At 42.5% G+C, this 17247-nt stretch overlaps 2 protein-coding genes across 6 annotated transcripts in view; both read right to left on the bottom strand.

Annotated features, from left to right (window-relative positions):
* LOC148013056 (DNA/RNA polymerases superfamily protein) overlaps window positions 1-17247 on the bottom strand; it is a 50082-nt gene that overhangs the window by 23459 nt on the left and 9376 nt on the right. For 3 of the 5 annotated variants that reach the window (XM_087667672.1, XM_087667671.1, XM_087667675.1), the window contains exons 3-9: window positions 13501-13674; window positions 13300-13423; window positions 13088-13188; window positions 12902-12988; window positions 10122-10217; window positions 9927-10047; window positions 9072-9200 (exon numbers count right to left, since the gene is read on the bottom strand). In XM_087667672.1, the coding sequence (XP_087523798.1) occupies window positions 9072-9200; window positions 9927-10047; window positions 10122-10217; window positions 12902-12988; window positions 13088-13188; window positions 13300-13423; window positions 13501-13674 (832 nt within the window). The remainder of the gene's footprint in view (window positions 1-9071; window positions 9201-9926; window positions 10048-10121; window positions 10218-12901; window positions 12989-13087; window positions 13189-13299; window positions 13424-13500; window positions 13675-17247) is intronic. The other 2 variants (XM_087667673.1, XM_087667674.1) reach the window with 2 other exon arrangements.
* Window positions 11603-12310, bottom strand: LOC148013057 (uncharacterized). Its single transcript, XM_087668661.1, has 2 exons — window positions 11936-12310; window positions 11603-11848 (listed from the first exon to the last, which is right to left on the bottom strand). The coding sequence occupies exons 1-2, from the start codon at window positions 12059-12061 to the stop codon at window positions 11603-11605; spliced, it is 372 nt and encodes a 123-aa protein (XP_087524787.1). The 5' UTR covers window positions 12062-12310.

Below are 17247 nucleotides of genomic sequence, written 5' to 3'. Positions count from 1 at the left end.
TTCAGCCAAAGTTCTCTATGTACCAAATTTAGGTTTTAACCTATTGTCTATGCATGGTCTTACACAACTTGGGACCCATGTGGTCTTTACACAAGATGCATGACAATGGAGGATGCTTCTACAAGTACCGTTCTTTGGACAAGATCTCGAGAGGGTGGACTTTACACACTCATGGGCTTAGCCGTGCGATCTTCCCACGAGCTTGGACTGCTTTGGCGTGCTCATTATGATCATCTTCATTTTGATACAATCCAACAGGCTTCTTGGAAAAAGATGGCGGAGAGACTTCCTGATTTTCCTCCTATTCACACTTTGTGCCCTAGCTGTTTGAGAGGCAAGCAGCATAGGCAGACACATCTCCAAGTTGCCACTAGGAGGGCCTCTACACCACTTGATTGGTTCACACTGACCTTTGTGGACCTAAGGGCATGGTCTCCCTTGGGAAGGCCAAGTATTTAATGCTAATCATAGATGACTTCAATCGTTGTGTGTGGTCTTATTTTCTAGAGTACAAGAGCAAGGCGTACTCCTGTTAACTGCGAGTGGAAGGTGTTTGTGGAGACACAGACTACTTCCAAAATTTGTGGCATACGAGCAAATCATGGTGGCGAGTTTATTTCTAAACCTTTTTTCTTAGTCTTGCAAGGATCACGGCATTCAAGTGGAGTATACCCATCCGAACACACCTTTGAAGAATGGTGTGGTGGAGCATGCAAATCGGACCATGCTAGAGATGGCCTTGGAGCATCGAGGCCTTCCTCATATCCTTTAGAGTGAGGCAGTGGCTACTGCAGTTTACATCCACAACTGCTCCCTGACTTTTGTGTTATAGGACATGACTCCTTATGAGGCTTTCTTTGGTCGAAAGCCTTCCATGTCTCATTTTCGCATCTTTGGTTGCGATGCTTTTGTTCATATGGACAAGAAGAAGAGGAAGACAAAGCTTGACTCGAAGTCGCGGCAGCTCATCTTCATGGGCTACAACACTAACACGAAGGGCTATCAACTCTACAACCCGAAAACATGGAAGCTTAAGGTGAGCAAGGATGTGATCTTCGATAAGGCTTCGACCTCCGAGGATCCGATTGATGGTTCTATTGTAGGTGATTCTTCATCATCAATTGTCCCTCCCCCCACCCTAAGTTCCTCTTCTCCCCTCCAGGTTGCCTCTTCACACCCCTTCTTCGTCTTCAGCTACTCCCCCCCCCCTCCCCGCCCCTTCTCCTTCCTCTACTCCCACTTCCCTACCCCCACAAACGAATGTGACTACTTCTACTTCGTCGTATGCTTCCACCCCTTCTTGCTTCCCTCCGGAGTCTTCTAGGTGTGCTCAACCATCCGAGGAAAAGCCTTCTTCAAATAAGGAGAATTTACTAGGGGAGTCCCTACCCCAGATAGGTAAATTGCACGTACCAAAGACTCGATAGTCTCCCTCGCAACAAGATGAGCCTATTCAGACTTCCCATTGGCATCAACAACTCATGCAGGATTCAAGTATTCCTCACTTTCCTGCTTCTCCTACAAGTCCACGCAAATTGGATCGCTTACAAGCCCAACGGAATAGTTCACTTTGTGTAAATAATACTCTTATGTCACAAATTCTTCATGATAGTGACCCTATTACAGTTGAGGAGGCTCTTACACATGATATTTGTCGTCATGCCATGCAGGAGGAGCTCGATTCCATTGAGCATAACCAGACTTGGGAGTTGGTTCCGCATCCCTCGAAGCACAAGGTGATAGGTGTATAATGGGTCTATAAGACCAAGTACATTGCAAATGGTTCTTTGGACAAGCACAAAGCTAAGCTTGTTGCCAAGGGTTTTGCTTAGAAGATAGGGTTGGACTATTTTGAGACTTTTGCACCTCTGGCTCAGATGTCTACTATTCGAGTTATTTTGGCTCTTGCAACCCACCACAGCTAGCATGTTTATCAGATGGATGTAAAGTCTACCTTATTGAATGGTGTCCTTGAGGAGGAGACATGTTTCACAACCTCCAGGTTTTCTTGTGCACGGGAAGGAGGACTATGTCTATAGATTGCAGAAGGTCCTCTATGGCCTGAAGCAAGCTCCCAAAGTTGGTACCACAGGATTGATCGATTCTTTCTTCAGAGTAGTTTCCATCGATCAACTCATGACCTCAACCTATACTTCCAGATTGAGGGTGACAATAGTGTTTTACTCATCTTATATGTGGATGATCTCATCATTACAGGGAGCCATACTCATGAGGTTGATCATACTCGGGAGATTTTGCGGCAAGAGTTTGACATGATGGATTTAGGGATCCTTCACTTCGTCCTTGGAATGGAGATTTATCAAATGACACATGGCATTTTTGTTTCGCAACACAAGTAGATTTCTAAGCTTCTCTCAAAGTTTGGTATGACTGATTGTCAACCTATTTCATGCCCCATGGACCTAGAGTCCAAGCTTTTGGCAGCAAGAGTTCCCCTTACAGATGCCACTCGTTACAGGTGTTTTGTTGGCTCTCTCATTTGTCTTATTCACACTCGGCCGGATATTTCTTTTATTGTGGGTCTTTTGTCTTCTTTCATGAAGACTTCCACTCAACAACATCACCTTTAAGAGCCGAACTAACAGGTATAGCTGGTTGTTCTGCCATAACTATAAGTGCCTTGGCTACAATTTCAACCCCCTTTTGAGCACTTACAGGTCGGTTGTCTGTACCCCATCTTAATTTCATCCACTCTCTCTTTACCAACATATGCACTACCTGAATTACATTAGCCTAATCTGATTTCCGCCCCATTTGTGAAGAGGCATCTTCTAAATGATCAATCATCTTCTCTTGCAAGAGAGGATCTACGGTCTTCAAAAACAAATCAATTTTCTGACTCTTCAATGATTGCTGCTCATCGGCATCCAACTGCACATACCAACTTTCAAATTCACTAAGTAAAGTTGTAGTAGCCAATCCTTTATTAGGCTTTTCAATCCAATTTGTAAATGTCTTTTTAGTTACCAATCGTGCATCTTCCAAGAAAAACTATTCTCTCAAAGTTTTCCTAAAAGTTGCCCAATCAGCATCTCTTCTATGTAGCTCACCAATCCGATCATGCAATGCATGTATGGCCAAATGAGAGAAATATCGACTCCATGCATATTGCGGTACCCCTTGAAACAACATATTTTTTTCATACAACCGGATGAAGACTCAAACATTTTGACCCTTACACTGCTTCAATTCTTGTCCCATTTCCTGCAATGCATTCACAGATAAGGAATCAATTCTTTATGCTTCATGTCGAGTTTGCATTTGCAGTTGTAACAACAACTACTACTGTTGTTGTTGCTTCAACAAAGCAATCATGTGTTGTAAAGCATCACTACCACTTGAACCTGCAAAATTTCCCATCTTTACACACGTGCTACTAACTTTCATGTCGAGTTCACCACCACTATCGGAGCATGTGGGATCAAAAGTCTACCACATGGGGGTAAGAGATAGTAGGGTGAAGGGAGATTCACGAAGAGCAATTGTTGAAAGAGAAGGGGTTCAAAGAAATAGAAGATGTAGAAGAATACTCATAGAGACGAAGGCTGTCAATTTATTTCTACATCTTGAGAAGATAAATCCCTTGTAGACAAAAAACATGCAGCAAACAGTAGCTTCTTCTATAATGATTAGACTCCCAACTTAGGAGACTTGATCCTACAGGATCATGTATGGAGAGGGGGTTACTCTCTCTGATTGGAGTGATCTTGACTAGGTAAGTGATGTGGATTCATGGCAATACACTACAGATTATACCTTCTCTCTACTTCATCTGCACTATCAGAATAACATGATTGTAAAAGGGCACATGGGCAAGTGAACAATTTCCCCACGAGGGCATTGTCCAAGTGGCATCGTTGCATCGCATTCTGCATAAGCATGAAAACTTGCATCTTTCTTTGCATTACCCCATGCATTGGCATTCTATTCGTGTAAACATACATCTATGGACATGTATCCCTTTTTGGTCACCCTTGGAATGGTCGACTTTTATCCGCCATACTCATGGCATTGCACATGGCAGTCTCCCAAGGGCAGTTTTTATCCCTATGCTTGCATGTTGGCTTTGCTTGTCTTGATAGGATTGGCGCGCGCGCGCGCGCACACACACACACACACACACACTTAGATCATCCCTAGGCACTTATCTTAGTAGTATATGTGATAGTTTTGCTTGTTTTATGAAGGTAGTCGGGCTACCCATCCTTATTTCTCGTACCTTGGGGCACAATGACTCAATGGGACAAACACTGATTTTAAACCCTCACTTAATGCTAGATCTTGTGACAAACTAAATCAAAGCCATTCACCACAACAACAACAACCAAAAAAAAAATCTATTGTTGATTCCATCCGCCTTTGCAAGACTTGGTAAGCCCCTAGGCAACAGAGAAGTACCCTCGGTTCGATGCCTTGGCCTCTATGGGTGATTGCTCGGGCTCCCTTGATAAGATAACCATCACCTCTGTAGTCTTGGTAGGTCACTTGGCAATTGACGTGTACCCTTTGCCCAATGCCCTAGCTGCTTTGGGTTAGGACACCTTGGGGTAAAAGAAAATAAGCAAAATGACTTATTTCCCATGGCTTAATTTTGGGCCTAAGAGGGGGTGTTAAGCTAAAAATGCATTACCTTGACTTAAACAACCTCAAAGCACGCTTAATTAATGAAGAAACCTTATTATTTTAAAAGAAATATGATCCTAGAGAGTAACTATGCCCCACATGCAGAACCCTAATTTGGGTGCCCCCAAACTTTTTATAAATAGACATGCTACCCACTACTCTCCCTCAATCTTGTTTTTGCAGATTTTAAGAGCCGTATCTCTACTGCCCACAATCCCGTTCGCAGAGAACATCGTAGTCAGAACTTCCCATTGCTATCATCTTGTGCTTGATTTCAGCCTCTATCACCCACATTCAACTGTCGTTGTCTACTAATCTTGTCATTGCAAGACTTGCATTTGCTACCAAGAGGTCCTTCCCAACTGTAGGCAACCACATCCAGGCTGCATTTACTCTCATCTAGGGCCTCTAGACCTATCACCATCATCCAAGTGTTGTCGGCCACATCAAACAACCTGCATTTTGATCTTCTCTCTCCTCCACAGGGCCTTCCACACTAAGACCAGCAGTTTACACCCTATCACCCACATTAGACAGTTTGCATTTGCTTTTCCAGCTGTTGCCAAGTATTCGCTCTCCTCCATAGTTTATGTTTGCTGCATATTCTCTCTCCTCTATTGCCGACTGCATCAAATCCAGCCTCTTTGGCTATGTTTGTTCGTGTTCAACACATGAAGGATATCTTGTTGTGTTTCCAGATCTGTTTCGGATTACGACACTCTCTCCAACTCATAATCTCTACCTTGATCCTAGAGATATGAGAGTTCGAGGTTTAGTATTCACTGCATCGTGTGTTTGCTGTATAAGCATCATATATTCAATAGTCATTCACTTCATTATTCTATATGTTCACTATCTTTGAGTTATCCTAATCCTAACCGTGTTTTATGTTATCAGTTTGTGCTTTGTCGTACAATTGGTTTTGTGTTTTTTTGTGTTTAGAGCATTTCTTCACACCACCCTTTAACACTATGCCCTACCCACACCCACAAGTGAGCACATTTGTTTACTTTGGGATGGCAATGATAGGTATCTCCCTCACTTCCCCTAGACACTCACCTCCCCATCTATTGGCCTCTCAAACACAAGGATTTCCATCCTCTACTTATGGTACACTGTTACACACTCCATGGGTCACCCCCACACAAGGATTTTCATCCTCTACCCCACGTGTCCCTATCCCTCCTCCATGGGCTATACATGTGGTCACCATACCTATGCCTAGTCAATTCATTCCCACTTTTAGATTCACTATGCACACTTCACGTCTGCATGGTGCGTAGTCTAAGATTAATCCCCAAGTGTACTCCACTCCCCTACCCTATCCACCTTTCCCACTCTACAGCACTACTATTTCTGTTGCTATAGCCAAGAATGCCTTTATGGAAAAGATTTGTTTTAACTGATCGAATTTCGACAAGTGCTTGAATCTCAAGGTCTTTGGGACCTAGTCGTAGGTCTAGAGCCTATGCTAAACCCTTGATCGGCTCAAGCCTCACTCTAATCACATCCATCAAATGGAGACCCACAATGCCACAACCAATGTTGAGTCAATGCAAGGGTTGCTTCTTGAGTTCCACTCTCAGTTACAGCATTTTGCCCTCATATCTAAAGTGTGCTCCACTCCCCTACCCTATCCACCTCTTCCACTCCACAATACTACTATTCATGTTGCTACAGCCAAGAATGCCTTCACGGATAAAACTTGTTTTAACGGGTCGAATTTCACCACTTGGTTGAACTTCATGCAACAAGTGCTTGAATCTCAAGCTCTTTGGGACCTAGTCGTAGATTTAGAGCCTATGTCAAACCCTTGATTGGGTCACCCTGATCACATCCATCAAATGGAGACCCTGCAACACCACAACCAATATTGAGTTAATGCAAGGATTGCTTCCAAAGTTCCACTCCTAGTTATAGCATTTTGGCCTCACATCTAAGCATTGGAGTCATCTCATTGACCACTATGTGGTACGAGATCATAATCAATGTATCAATCTTGACTTTGAGCTTCAAGAGTTTTCCATTAAAGCAAGGAATGGTCTGAAAGTCAAGTTGGTTGAATATCAATGGTTACTCACTATGTTTGCCACTACTAGCTCACCAAAGTCAAATGACGATTAGGTTGCATTCTTTTTTAACAAGCTATCTAAAAAGTATTTCCATTTCATCCAATATATCATCTTGTTGCCTTGATTATTAACCTTCTATGAGTTTGAATGTCAATTTTTGCGTTACATGAGACTACATAATCAAGTCCACAATAAGTCCTCCCCACATTCTTATTCGGAGAGGGATCTAGTTGCCTCTTCTTTGCAAGGGAAAACTCACGGTGACAAGGACACTAAATGCAAAGGCAACTCAAAACTAGGGTGACACCCCTTCCTTAGACAGAACCAAAGAAACTAAACCCATCTACCAATAACCCCCTAAAAACAAGAAGCTTTGCGCACACTGTTAGAGATCGGGCCATTTAGATGAGGAGTGTAGCAAGACCCAAGGTCTCCCATGTAAAAAACCACAACAGACTGCTATGACTACCTCCACTCCTACTAGCCAATCCACTAGGCTACGCCTTCCACTACTACCCCATCTGCTCCTTCTGGCACAATTATCACTAGACATGTGGCACACGGACAACCTCAACAACCCATATCTTTCACTATCCCTGAAGGATTTGCTAATTGGTATGCTAGTTCCTCACTCATTGCACTACTTGCATCTATTCCGGGATCTCCTCCTACACCCTACCCTAGGCACATTTCCCACCTCATCATGTGTTTCACTGGCAAAGACCTACTAATGGAAGAATGTAATGGTGGCCACATCCTTAGCTTTTCCTTCTTTAGTCTTCCGCTGCATTCACTCATGTACGTATATTCATTGCACATCTTTCATTTAGCTTTACTTTCTGTTTTGTTTTGCTTTGGAGCATCTGACTACTGACCTCTACTTTGCAAATTTTGAGGTTTTGTATTTCAGATTAGGCTAACATGTAGATCTGCACCGGTCCTTCTTGAGCTGGAGACATGGGATATGCACTATTCCTTTCATGGTTTCATCTTCCTAGAAGATTTGCTCTTCTACTAGCATGGAGAATATCCCTCTCGAGACGGATCGTGTAGCATCTCTCTTGATGCTATCATGGCAATGACTTCTACTTTGCTCCTCCAGTCGGAGTGCTCCATCCTCATCTTCATCTATCATCATGGTTGTTCGCACCACAAGAAGACCGACATCAGGCTCCTCTTCCTCATTCGACCTCAACATCCACGGTTGAGAGGGGATTCCTACCCTTTCTTGGTCTTCTACGAGATTCGGTATTTGCCTTGGACATCAGCCTCCCTTCCCTTTAGTAGCTTCCCCTTTGCATTGCATGACCATTATCATCTTTGTACAAGGGTACCTAGGTAAGTGAACAATTCCCCCACAAGGGACACTCTCCAACTCACACTTACTACAACGGATTCTTAGTTTTGCTCAGTTGTTTGAAGGTAGAAAATAGTGTTTTGCTGTCAAAAATCTACTTTACAATAGAAATCAAGGTTTCTCAAACACCTCAAAGTGTATGCCCATTAAAAAAAAACCCAAAATGCACAAGAGCTACCAAAATGAAATATTTATAGTAGTTCTGGTAAAGGTTGGACATCCACATTGAAGTTGACCCACGGGTAAGTGTACTAGATTCAATTTATGCCCGAATTGTGTTAGAATCGAGGCAAATTGGATCCTAATGCTGCTAGTCATTGGTGACAACCCAAAGTATTGAAATTTGTAGAGAGATCAGTCTGCATCTCCATGTACTATAGATTCATAGCAATACGAGTTAAAGAAATACTACAAGGGGACCATTTTGGGACTGTCTGTTCAAAATTAACGTGATAATGTATTTATTTCAGATTTAAGGATTTATTTGCTTGCTGTAATTAATGTTAAATCAGATCATGTACCACCCTATTTAAAGAAGGCAAGATGGTTTCATGATGATAATGCACTTATTTGCTGTAACGGCTGAGTCATCCCATCCAATAACATCTTTGATATTATAGACCTTCCCTAAACAATACTACAGCATGGTCACTCCCTAGAAAGGGTTAACCTTCGTGCTTTTCACATGTAACCTTTGGTCTCTGAGGTAATGAAGGCTTGGTAAGCTTTCTCTCTTTGTACTTCATGGTGTGCTTTAGACCCATTTCAAATTCCCCACAAAGCATACCATAAAAAAAACTACAGGTCTATTGTGCACATGCATGTGCCAAGGCACGTAAAAGAGTGAACCTTGAAGAGAGAAAAATGTTATCCTACTCTTGCATGAGAGTAATGCCCTACCAATTCCACAAGCTGTTAATAAGTCCCCTCAAAACATCTCTACTGTTTCAGCTTTTGAAGTTTGAACAATACACAAAAGAGATAACTTCATAAATTACCAAGCTTGCTAAATAGATTGTCCTCAGAGCTAGTTGCAGAAAAGGTGCGCTCACAGCTAAGAGACTTCCGTGATTCCTCGACTGGAGCATCAGAATTTCCGATGCCTAAACCCACAGACAAGAAGAATTCTGTTTGAAATGAATACGTGACACATCAGTATAATTCGAAATATTAATCAGAATAATGAAAGGAAGTACTACTAAATGCAACTGACAGCCACATGTCATTATTAGTACCGTCAACTGGATTATAAAAGTCATCACAGCTTTTTTGGATTCTGTAAAGACATTGGGAATGGTAAAGCCAAATGATTGCTGTGATGTTTTTCTAAAGTTTGTAACATGCAGTCAGATCCAAAGACTCTTTGTGATTTAGGCCTACTAAGGATCAAGTTTTCTATGGCTGATGTTCAAGGGTTGTTTAGTTGAAGAAGTATAGCTGATTCTATAAGATCCATGCATCATTTTTAGCATGCTGTTTTTTGTAGCAGGGTACTCAGAAACTAAGAGATCCTTTGGATTGCATGCAACAGCAAAATGCCCTGTTGTGGATGCTATGTGAAAAGGTTAGAAAAACGTTTTGTACAAACATACAATGTACACGAACAATATGCTTTGCCAGATTCACCTAACAAGTCAGACGAAATAGCTCTCAGCTTTAAGGATGTTTCTAGCAGAAAGCTGCACGTTGATGGGGCATCCTCTAACCAGCCAAACAGTTACATCAACAGGATAATCAACCCACCCAAATATTTGTAAATCCACAAGAACAAGGTTCAATAAATAGCCAGATGCCTGAACAGATTACATATCTGCTGAAATGAAGAAAAAAGGATGCCTGACCAGGTAACATACCTGCTGAGATGGATGAAAAAAGAGCCGTGATCAGAGCCCTTTTGTTTAATAGATCTCCACAAACACTTATGTCAAGGACTTCTCTCAACAAACGCTCTGTGACTTTTCCTATTCCACTCACCTGCAAAGTAATCAAAAAGCTTAACATTTGAAGCCAGGAAACATAGATAAGGAACAAGAACAGTGTGCACGCACTTTTCGAATGGGCAAAGTTGAGAAGAATGTCATCACAGCTTTTCTGTCATTTGGAACCACATATTGACCATTTGGCTTATTGATATCTGAACACACCTACACCCATAAATCATTGGTTGTTGAAGTTAAAAAGGAAAACATTACATGTTACACATTTTTAACTGCTTATCTCTCTCTCATAAAAACTCATTAGTAGCAAAGTGCCAAAAAAAAAAAAGGAACCTCAGCTTAAGAAACCTCTTCAAAAGATTCACTAGTAGAAATTGGGAAGGATAAATCTAAGCACCACTGGCTTATCTGCTCCAAACTGAGACAATAGTAGAGAGATTGGCATGATAATAGATCAATATATGTCAAGGTGTGTGACATGAATCTTATGTCATTGCAAAACCATTTGTAGGGTCCATGGACCATAGTAACACAACTATTATTTGCATGCTATCAGCCATCCATTATGGTTTATTTTTGCAGTTTCAGTTTCTTATGTTTCCATATGTCATCATCTACCACCCAGGGCACAAATGAATAGCCAGGCAGCAAGGCAAGCAGGTGGGCAGTAGGATGGTTGCTGGCTGACAAAGACCAGGTGAGCAGGCTAGTCAGCAATTGTGGGATTCCCAATAAGTTCTCTTTGCCCACCTCGTCTTTCGGACATTAGTCTTTGTCTCTCCCATAACATTCATTAACAGGTATCCCTGTGAATAAGAGTTGGACCATGCTGAGTTTGTGGTTCATAGCCCAAAGTGCCAATTGCTTTTCAAGGTTGAATGAGGCTGATCATAGATGTGGATTCTGCCCAAGACAAGACAATGGTCATATTCTGTGGATATGGTGCACAATGAGTGCAAAAGTGTACTATGTGCTATATAACTGCTGCATTGCCATGCATCTCACAGTTGGTATCTCAGCCAAATGATTACAAGATGGCAAAGAAGTAATGAGCAGAGAATTGACGGCATAAGCGTGACATTGTTCAGGAAACTTTGAGGTTTGTGTATAAGCATACAGGTGAAGAAGGGAAGAGTGCAAAGATCAATAAGAAAGATGTTAGATAAAAATTCTGGCTTTGGTATAAGTGCCCTACCCCACTGCTGCCTCCTGGCAAAGCCTAGGACATAACTAAGTCTGTGTATGGCTGGTTATCTAATGATCTTTGGCTTTTGCATCAGGGTGTGAGTTTGCAGTACAGAAGCGAGAACACAGATGATAACGAAGGAAACAAAACTCTGATCTGAACGAATGAAAGGAAAGCTGAATACAACAGCCCCTGCAGACATGCCCACTGTCACATCAGTGAAAGTGCAGGAATGCGAGGCAGGAGAGAGATGATCTGATCGAGGATAGAGGAGGGACAATAGAGAAGATGGCAATGGCTGGAGAAGATGATCAGCAGGAAGGAGAAGGCGGCTCTAAATAGGCTATAGTACGGCCAACTGACAGTGACCTGCTACCCAACAATGGGCCAATCTGCAACGGCAGGTCTAACTGCAATGAAATAATGATGACTGGGCCATAAAGTCACTGTCTTTCCCAAAGAGATGTCCACCTAGGTCTGCCTGCCCACAAACTGTCCTGCCCAGGCTCTGCCACCTGAAGTGTGCCACCAGCATAGATGCAAAAGGCATTCCCAGCTGCTGGAATGCCACATGGCTGCTTGACATAGCGACCTTCTCTTCTTGGATGTGACAATCAGAGTGCTCTAGCCATTTCAAAGAACCCCACGTTTCCTGGTCATACAAGACACATTGAGGTTAAATAACACTATGTCCGAGAGTGCATCTTGGACAGCAAGCTGGAGATGGCATATTACCTACCATGGACAATGTTGCTGACATCTTCATCAAGGCCCTTCCATTGCCTTCCATGCTTCCTAATTCATTACATGTATCTTCTTCACCTTCAGACGCTCCCAAGATCTGAGAGAGGGTGTTAGCAATCATGTCATTTCTGTGTGTTCATCTCTTGTTTGTGAGACTCAGACTACATTAGACAGTGACATTAGGAGCTCTGGCACTGCAATCTGCTTGCCTTCTCATTTTGTGAGTCTTCCTGCCATTCATGCCCGCCATTGAGTCCCATTCTTATGAGCGGGGCCAACCACTTTTTAAATGGTCCAGAAGGACTAAGATGGTAATTCATCGCTCATGCAGGGACTCTGTCATTGTATGCAACCTTCATTCAGATTTCAGTCTGGTTGTGTGGTTCCTTCATTCTGTCTCTCTTTCTCTTTCTCTCTCATTGCTTTTTGCTTCTGCATGACATTCACAGGTATGTACATCCATCAAAGCAGCATTTTTGACTGTGGCAACCCATTTTGGCATGCACCATGCACATGCATATGGTCATGGACCAAGTTCATCTGTCACAATTGAATAGATTTATGGCCAACCATACCTTATAGAACATCTTAGCCTTCCCAAGATATGACAAAAATGCTTAATTAATTCTGAAGATTAATTCAATCCTTTGTCACTTCCCAAAAAATTAAAAATGCCCATCCATAATTAAATTGACTAGGCCATCTTGACTCCCGAGTGGTCCTGAGTGTTCAATCAGCCATTGATGTCAGTGATGGCAATAGGAACTAGGCATTAACTAATTAGTTAATGTCAGTTCAGGGGCTAATTATTATTCAGGACCACTTGCAAGTCAAGATGGCCTGGCCAATTTAATTATGGATAGGCATTTTTTTAGCTAAGTTGCTAAAAGGCACAGAAGATGTGCATTATCATGTGTGTGTGCTTCAGTTTAGATTTTGAAGATGCAATCCCTTCACAAACCTTAGCAACCATGCGATTGGGTCCAACTCCAGCACTGCAAGTTAATCCAGTTTTCTCAAAAACTCGACTTCTTAATTCTTCGGCAACCTTGGGCAAACAAGGGCCCATCAGTAAGTATTGCTATTATTGATCACCAATCTGAAGTCCACAAAGTAACAGTAGGGTGCATAAGAGAATACTAGTCACCTCCACTGACATAACATTCCGAGTACAGCATTGCTGGGTAATATCAAGGTATGCTTCATCTAGGCTCCTTGCAAGAAAATGTTGATCATATTGGCGAAAAACTGTCACAATCACAATCACATACAACGTACAATTAAGTAATTCTATATATATTCTAGCTACTAAGAGCAGTGTAAAAACCTGTTATGATTTGTATGAGAAAAGGAATGTACCTTCTCGAACCTGCTCACTATAACGGGTATATTTTTCAAATTTTGGAGGGACGAATATCAGGTCAGGACAAAGCCTCTTGCCAATGAACCCTGGCATGGCTGCACGAACCCCAAATTTCCTGGCCTGCACATCGTCATGATGCCAAAGAGCTTAGATCTCTGAACGATAAGCAGAATAACTGCTGGCAACACTACACAAACCTCATAATTGGCAGTGCAAATCATAGACATTCCTCCTACAGCCATTGGTTTCCCAGCAAGAGACGGTTCTTCCAGAGTTTCAACAGCAGCATAAAATGCATCTAAATCAACATGCATCCAGATTCTTGAGAGATCTCTATTTGCTTCAAGTTCTGAAAGTTTTGAGTCTGCCATCTGTAGGGCAAAAGCTGGAATATTTTTACTTAAAAATACTCCAATAGGTGAAAAGTTCAACATTTTTCATGACTTTACACAATCATAGATATCATATGTACAATACTACTTAAACTATTAGTAAAGGATGAAATAGAACATGCAAGCATACAACATGCACAATACTACTAAAACTAATAGTAAAAGATGAGATAGAACATGCAAGCATACAACAAAAAGTATCTACTAGTGCTTTAAAAACATCTATTAGAAGTGCAATGCACAAGGAATCAATGAAACACAAAATGTGCAAGATTGTCGAACACAAACACAAGAACACACAAAACAAAATCCACTATAGATAAAATGAGAGACATTGGCAATCTCCCAAGCATATAATAGATACAAACAGAAGATGGCACTATCTTTGTCCACACTCTACATGCTCCCTCTCTTCAATGCCAAGAGTCCCCCAAAGGCCAAGTCTCATGTGACCTACACAAAGTAAGTTGGCCTAGTATTTCCGTCTTTAAGGTCAAACTAGCCACCATTGCAATCTTTTGGCCACAAGAATATGCCCTCCATGTTCCCTCTCTTGAGCTAAAACATGCTTTTCAGCTGATTAGCATTCTTAAACAGCCCCAAAACACACTTAATTAATGAAAACCCTTAAAAAGGAGAGCGGTCTGAGAGAGTCTCAATGGTCTCCCAAAAACCCTAATTTTTGGGGCACCCCCCTTCCACATCTATAAGTAGATAGGCTGCCCCCATTCAGCCTCATCCCCCCCGTGCAAGTTTCTCACCCTTGTGTGCAAATCTCAGCCATCAATCTCCCACCACGTGGCGGTCTAGCCTTCGCGACTGCTGCCATCACCTTGTTTTACTGTGGCATTCTATTGCCGCGTTTTACTGCGGCGCTCTACTGTTGCATTCTACTACAACATTTTACTGCAGCATTCTACTACTACGCTTTGTTGCTTCGCCCACATCATCAGGCATTATCCTCGGCAGTCGCCTCAGTCTCCTCACACTCTGGTGATCAACGTTTGGTGTTTCTCTCACTTCGTTACTCCGACCGGTGGTCACAACACTTGGGATCCGTCTCCAGTGGATGTCACACTTCGACAATGCTCTGCCCTTGAGAACATTGTACACTCTTACATTCATTTACAGCATTCATTCACTTCGGAGTTGTATTCTCTCTGTCCCTTCTTCTCTTTGTGTTTGAGTTTTGAGTTTTGTGTTTAGGTTTTGCATTTCGGGTTTGAGTTTTGCTCTCTATGTCTACGTCTGTCTCTTTGTGTTTCTGTCATGGTCGTACACTCTCTGTGTCCTCAGTGCAAACCCTAGCAGTTTTTTTCACACCCTCATCTGAGACTACATGAGCACGGTGTATACTTGAGAGAAGCTATTCTGTCATTAACTTGAAGATGGCACTCAAAATAAATAGGCACAAATAATGCCATAAAATATGTCAGGTTGGCCAACATTTACTGCTGGTCAGCCAGCAATAAATGCCAAATATGACCATAAAATGACAATAAGAATGCCTAAATAACCTAAATAATGTGTCCAAGCCTCTACAGCTTAGACTTACACATGAGCTGGCATATCTACTAACACCCTCTCTCAGATCATGGGTGATCTGATACAATACAATGATACAAGGAGAATGAATCAGAAACCATACAACATAGAACCACCAAGTAGAACCATGGATACCCAAGCAGGGGGTGATCAAGCCACCACCAAGGTGCCTCGGAGAGAACCTGATGTTGATGTCAATCGTACCAGCTCCTGAAGATAAAGAAAACCATAGTAGCTCTCAATGTCTGTCAATGATGCCGCTCATGTAGCACACATGACCATCCTATCACCAATGCCGCAGCGCATAAATGACCATGGATTCCCCTTCTTTTGGCCTGACCGCTAAAGTGTCCCCTCATATGAGCTCCAGACGAAAGCCACCCGCTCTCTGTCAAAGAACCAACCCATCATCAACCTGGATGTCAATCCTAGCTCCAAGATTTGTACCTACCAGACTTCGGTCGAGGCGCCAAGGATGTCCCTCTCTAGATCCTGTGCATCGGTATAGAGATATAGATGAGGCACGGCTGCCCCATCTCACCACCCTCTCACACTCCCTCTTTGGCATTGGAGAGTCCTGAGGAATGACCTCATCACCACCACTAGAAAGCAGCTAAGGAAGGAGCCACCAAGCCCTTCCCACGATCCGAAGAAAAAGATCCCTTTCGCGCCTTGGACTTCGCCTTGGCCGAAGGAGTTGAGTCGGAATCCGAGGCAGATGATGACTCATCGAAGGAGTCTGCATCCCACTTCGTCTTCTGCTCCTTTTTCTTCCTAGAAGCCACTAACTCTTTGCAGTTCTTCCTTAAATGACCCTTCTTGCCGCAATGGTAACACTAGGCCTTCAACTTCTTCATCTTCAAACCCCTCTTTGAAGTTGCAAGAGCCTCACCTGAACCTCCATAATGTGACGGAAGCCTCCCCTGTAGTCGCAAAGTCACCTCATGCTCAAGTAACATCGAGGACATATGAAGAAAACTGACAAGAGTCGTAGATGTCTATGCCCATAAAGCATTCGCCACTCCATCAAACTCCCAAGGAAGCTTGTAGAGTATTGTACCAACAAGATGTGCCTCTAATAGGGTAGACTGCATAGTGCGAAGCTGGTCCTGGAATTGGGTAACTCGAAGTAGGAATGATTGGATCGTATCTTTGGGTTCAAACTTCAGTTTTGCTAGAGCTGGTCATAGAGAGTAACAGCCCTCATGGTGGAAGGAGCCTTATACATCAACTGCAACTTCAACCATACGCTTTAAGCTGTCCTGCAAGGGGTGACCGCCGGTAGGATTTCTTTGGAAATACACCAAAGTAAGGCCGAATAAGCACAGGCATCATCCAAATCCCATGTAAGTATTGCCTTCTCATGGTTGTCTTCATCAAAATCAGATGAAACAGGAGAAGGTTGTTGAGGACATGCCATAGCTCCACCAACCACATACCATAACTACTGCTGAATAAACTAGGCCTTCATCACCGCACTCCACATGTAATAATCAGGTCCATGGAGCTTGTCATAAATGGATGTGCATGGAGGAGCCCTCTATAGAGGATTGAGAAAAGAAGGGATTTGGAGAGGGAACACAGCCAAAACATGAGCACTAATTGCAAAAAGCAAGAGTTCACATATAGTGTAACCCAAAATCTGATCAAAATAAGACAAAAGCTACTATAAAAAGTCAAGAAATCAATCAAAAACTGCCAAAAACAGCAAAAACGGCCTGAGAATGCAAGCGCCCAGCTAGGAGAGATGCAAAGACACCAAAATGCAGGCTGAAATGGACACGAAGGCTGTACGGATGCTGACATCAGCAAAAAACGCAAGTAAGACAAGTCGCCTATATGGAGCAGCAGTCACCTAATCAGCAAGGGTGAAAACAATCATCAGCAAGAAAACACAACAGGACCACAAATCCTGAAATCTGATACCATGTCAGAAGTGGCGTAGCAATGGAAGCGTAAACATAAGCTGTAATAAACTATTGAAACACAAGACAAAAGAGAAAGGGA

This window comes from Lygodium microphyllum, chromosome 26, assembly GCF_053477565.2.
Source record: "Lygodium microphyllum isolate KBCC chromosome 26, Lygodium_microphyllum_v1.1.10, whole genome shotgun sequence".
In the NCBI taxonomy this organism is placed as follows: domain Eukaryota; kingdom Viridiplantae; phylum Streptophyta; class Polypodiopsida; order Schizaeales; family Lygodiaceae; genus Lygodium; species Lygodium microphyllum.
This window is presented reverse-complemented; position numbering and strand designations above follow the sequence as displayed.

Coding starts and splice junctions, on each gene's coding strand:
- LOC148013057 (XM_087668661.1), bottom strand. CDS start 12,061: ATGATTGCTAACACCCTCTCTCAGATCTTGGGAGCGTCTGAAGGTGAA. Junction 11,849..11,935: donor TGTCAGCAACATTGTCCATG/GTAGGTAATATG, acceptor TTGTATGACCAG/GAAACGTGGGGTTCTTTGAA.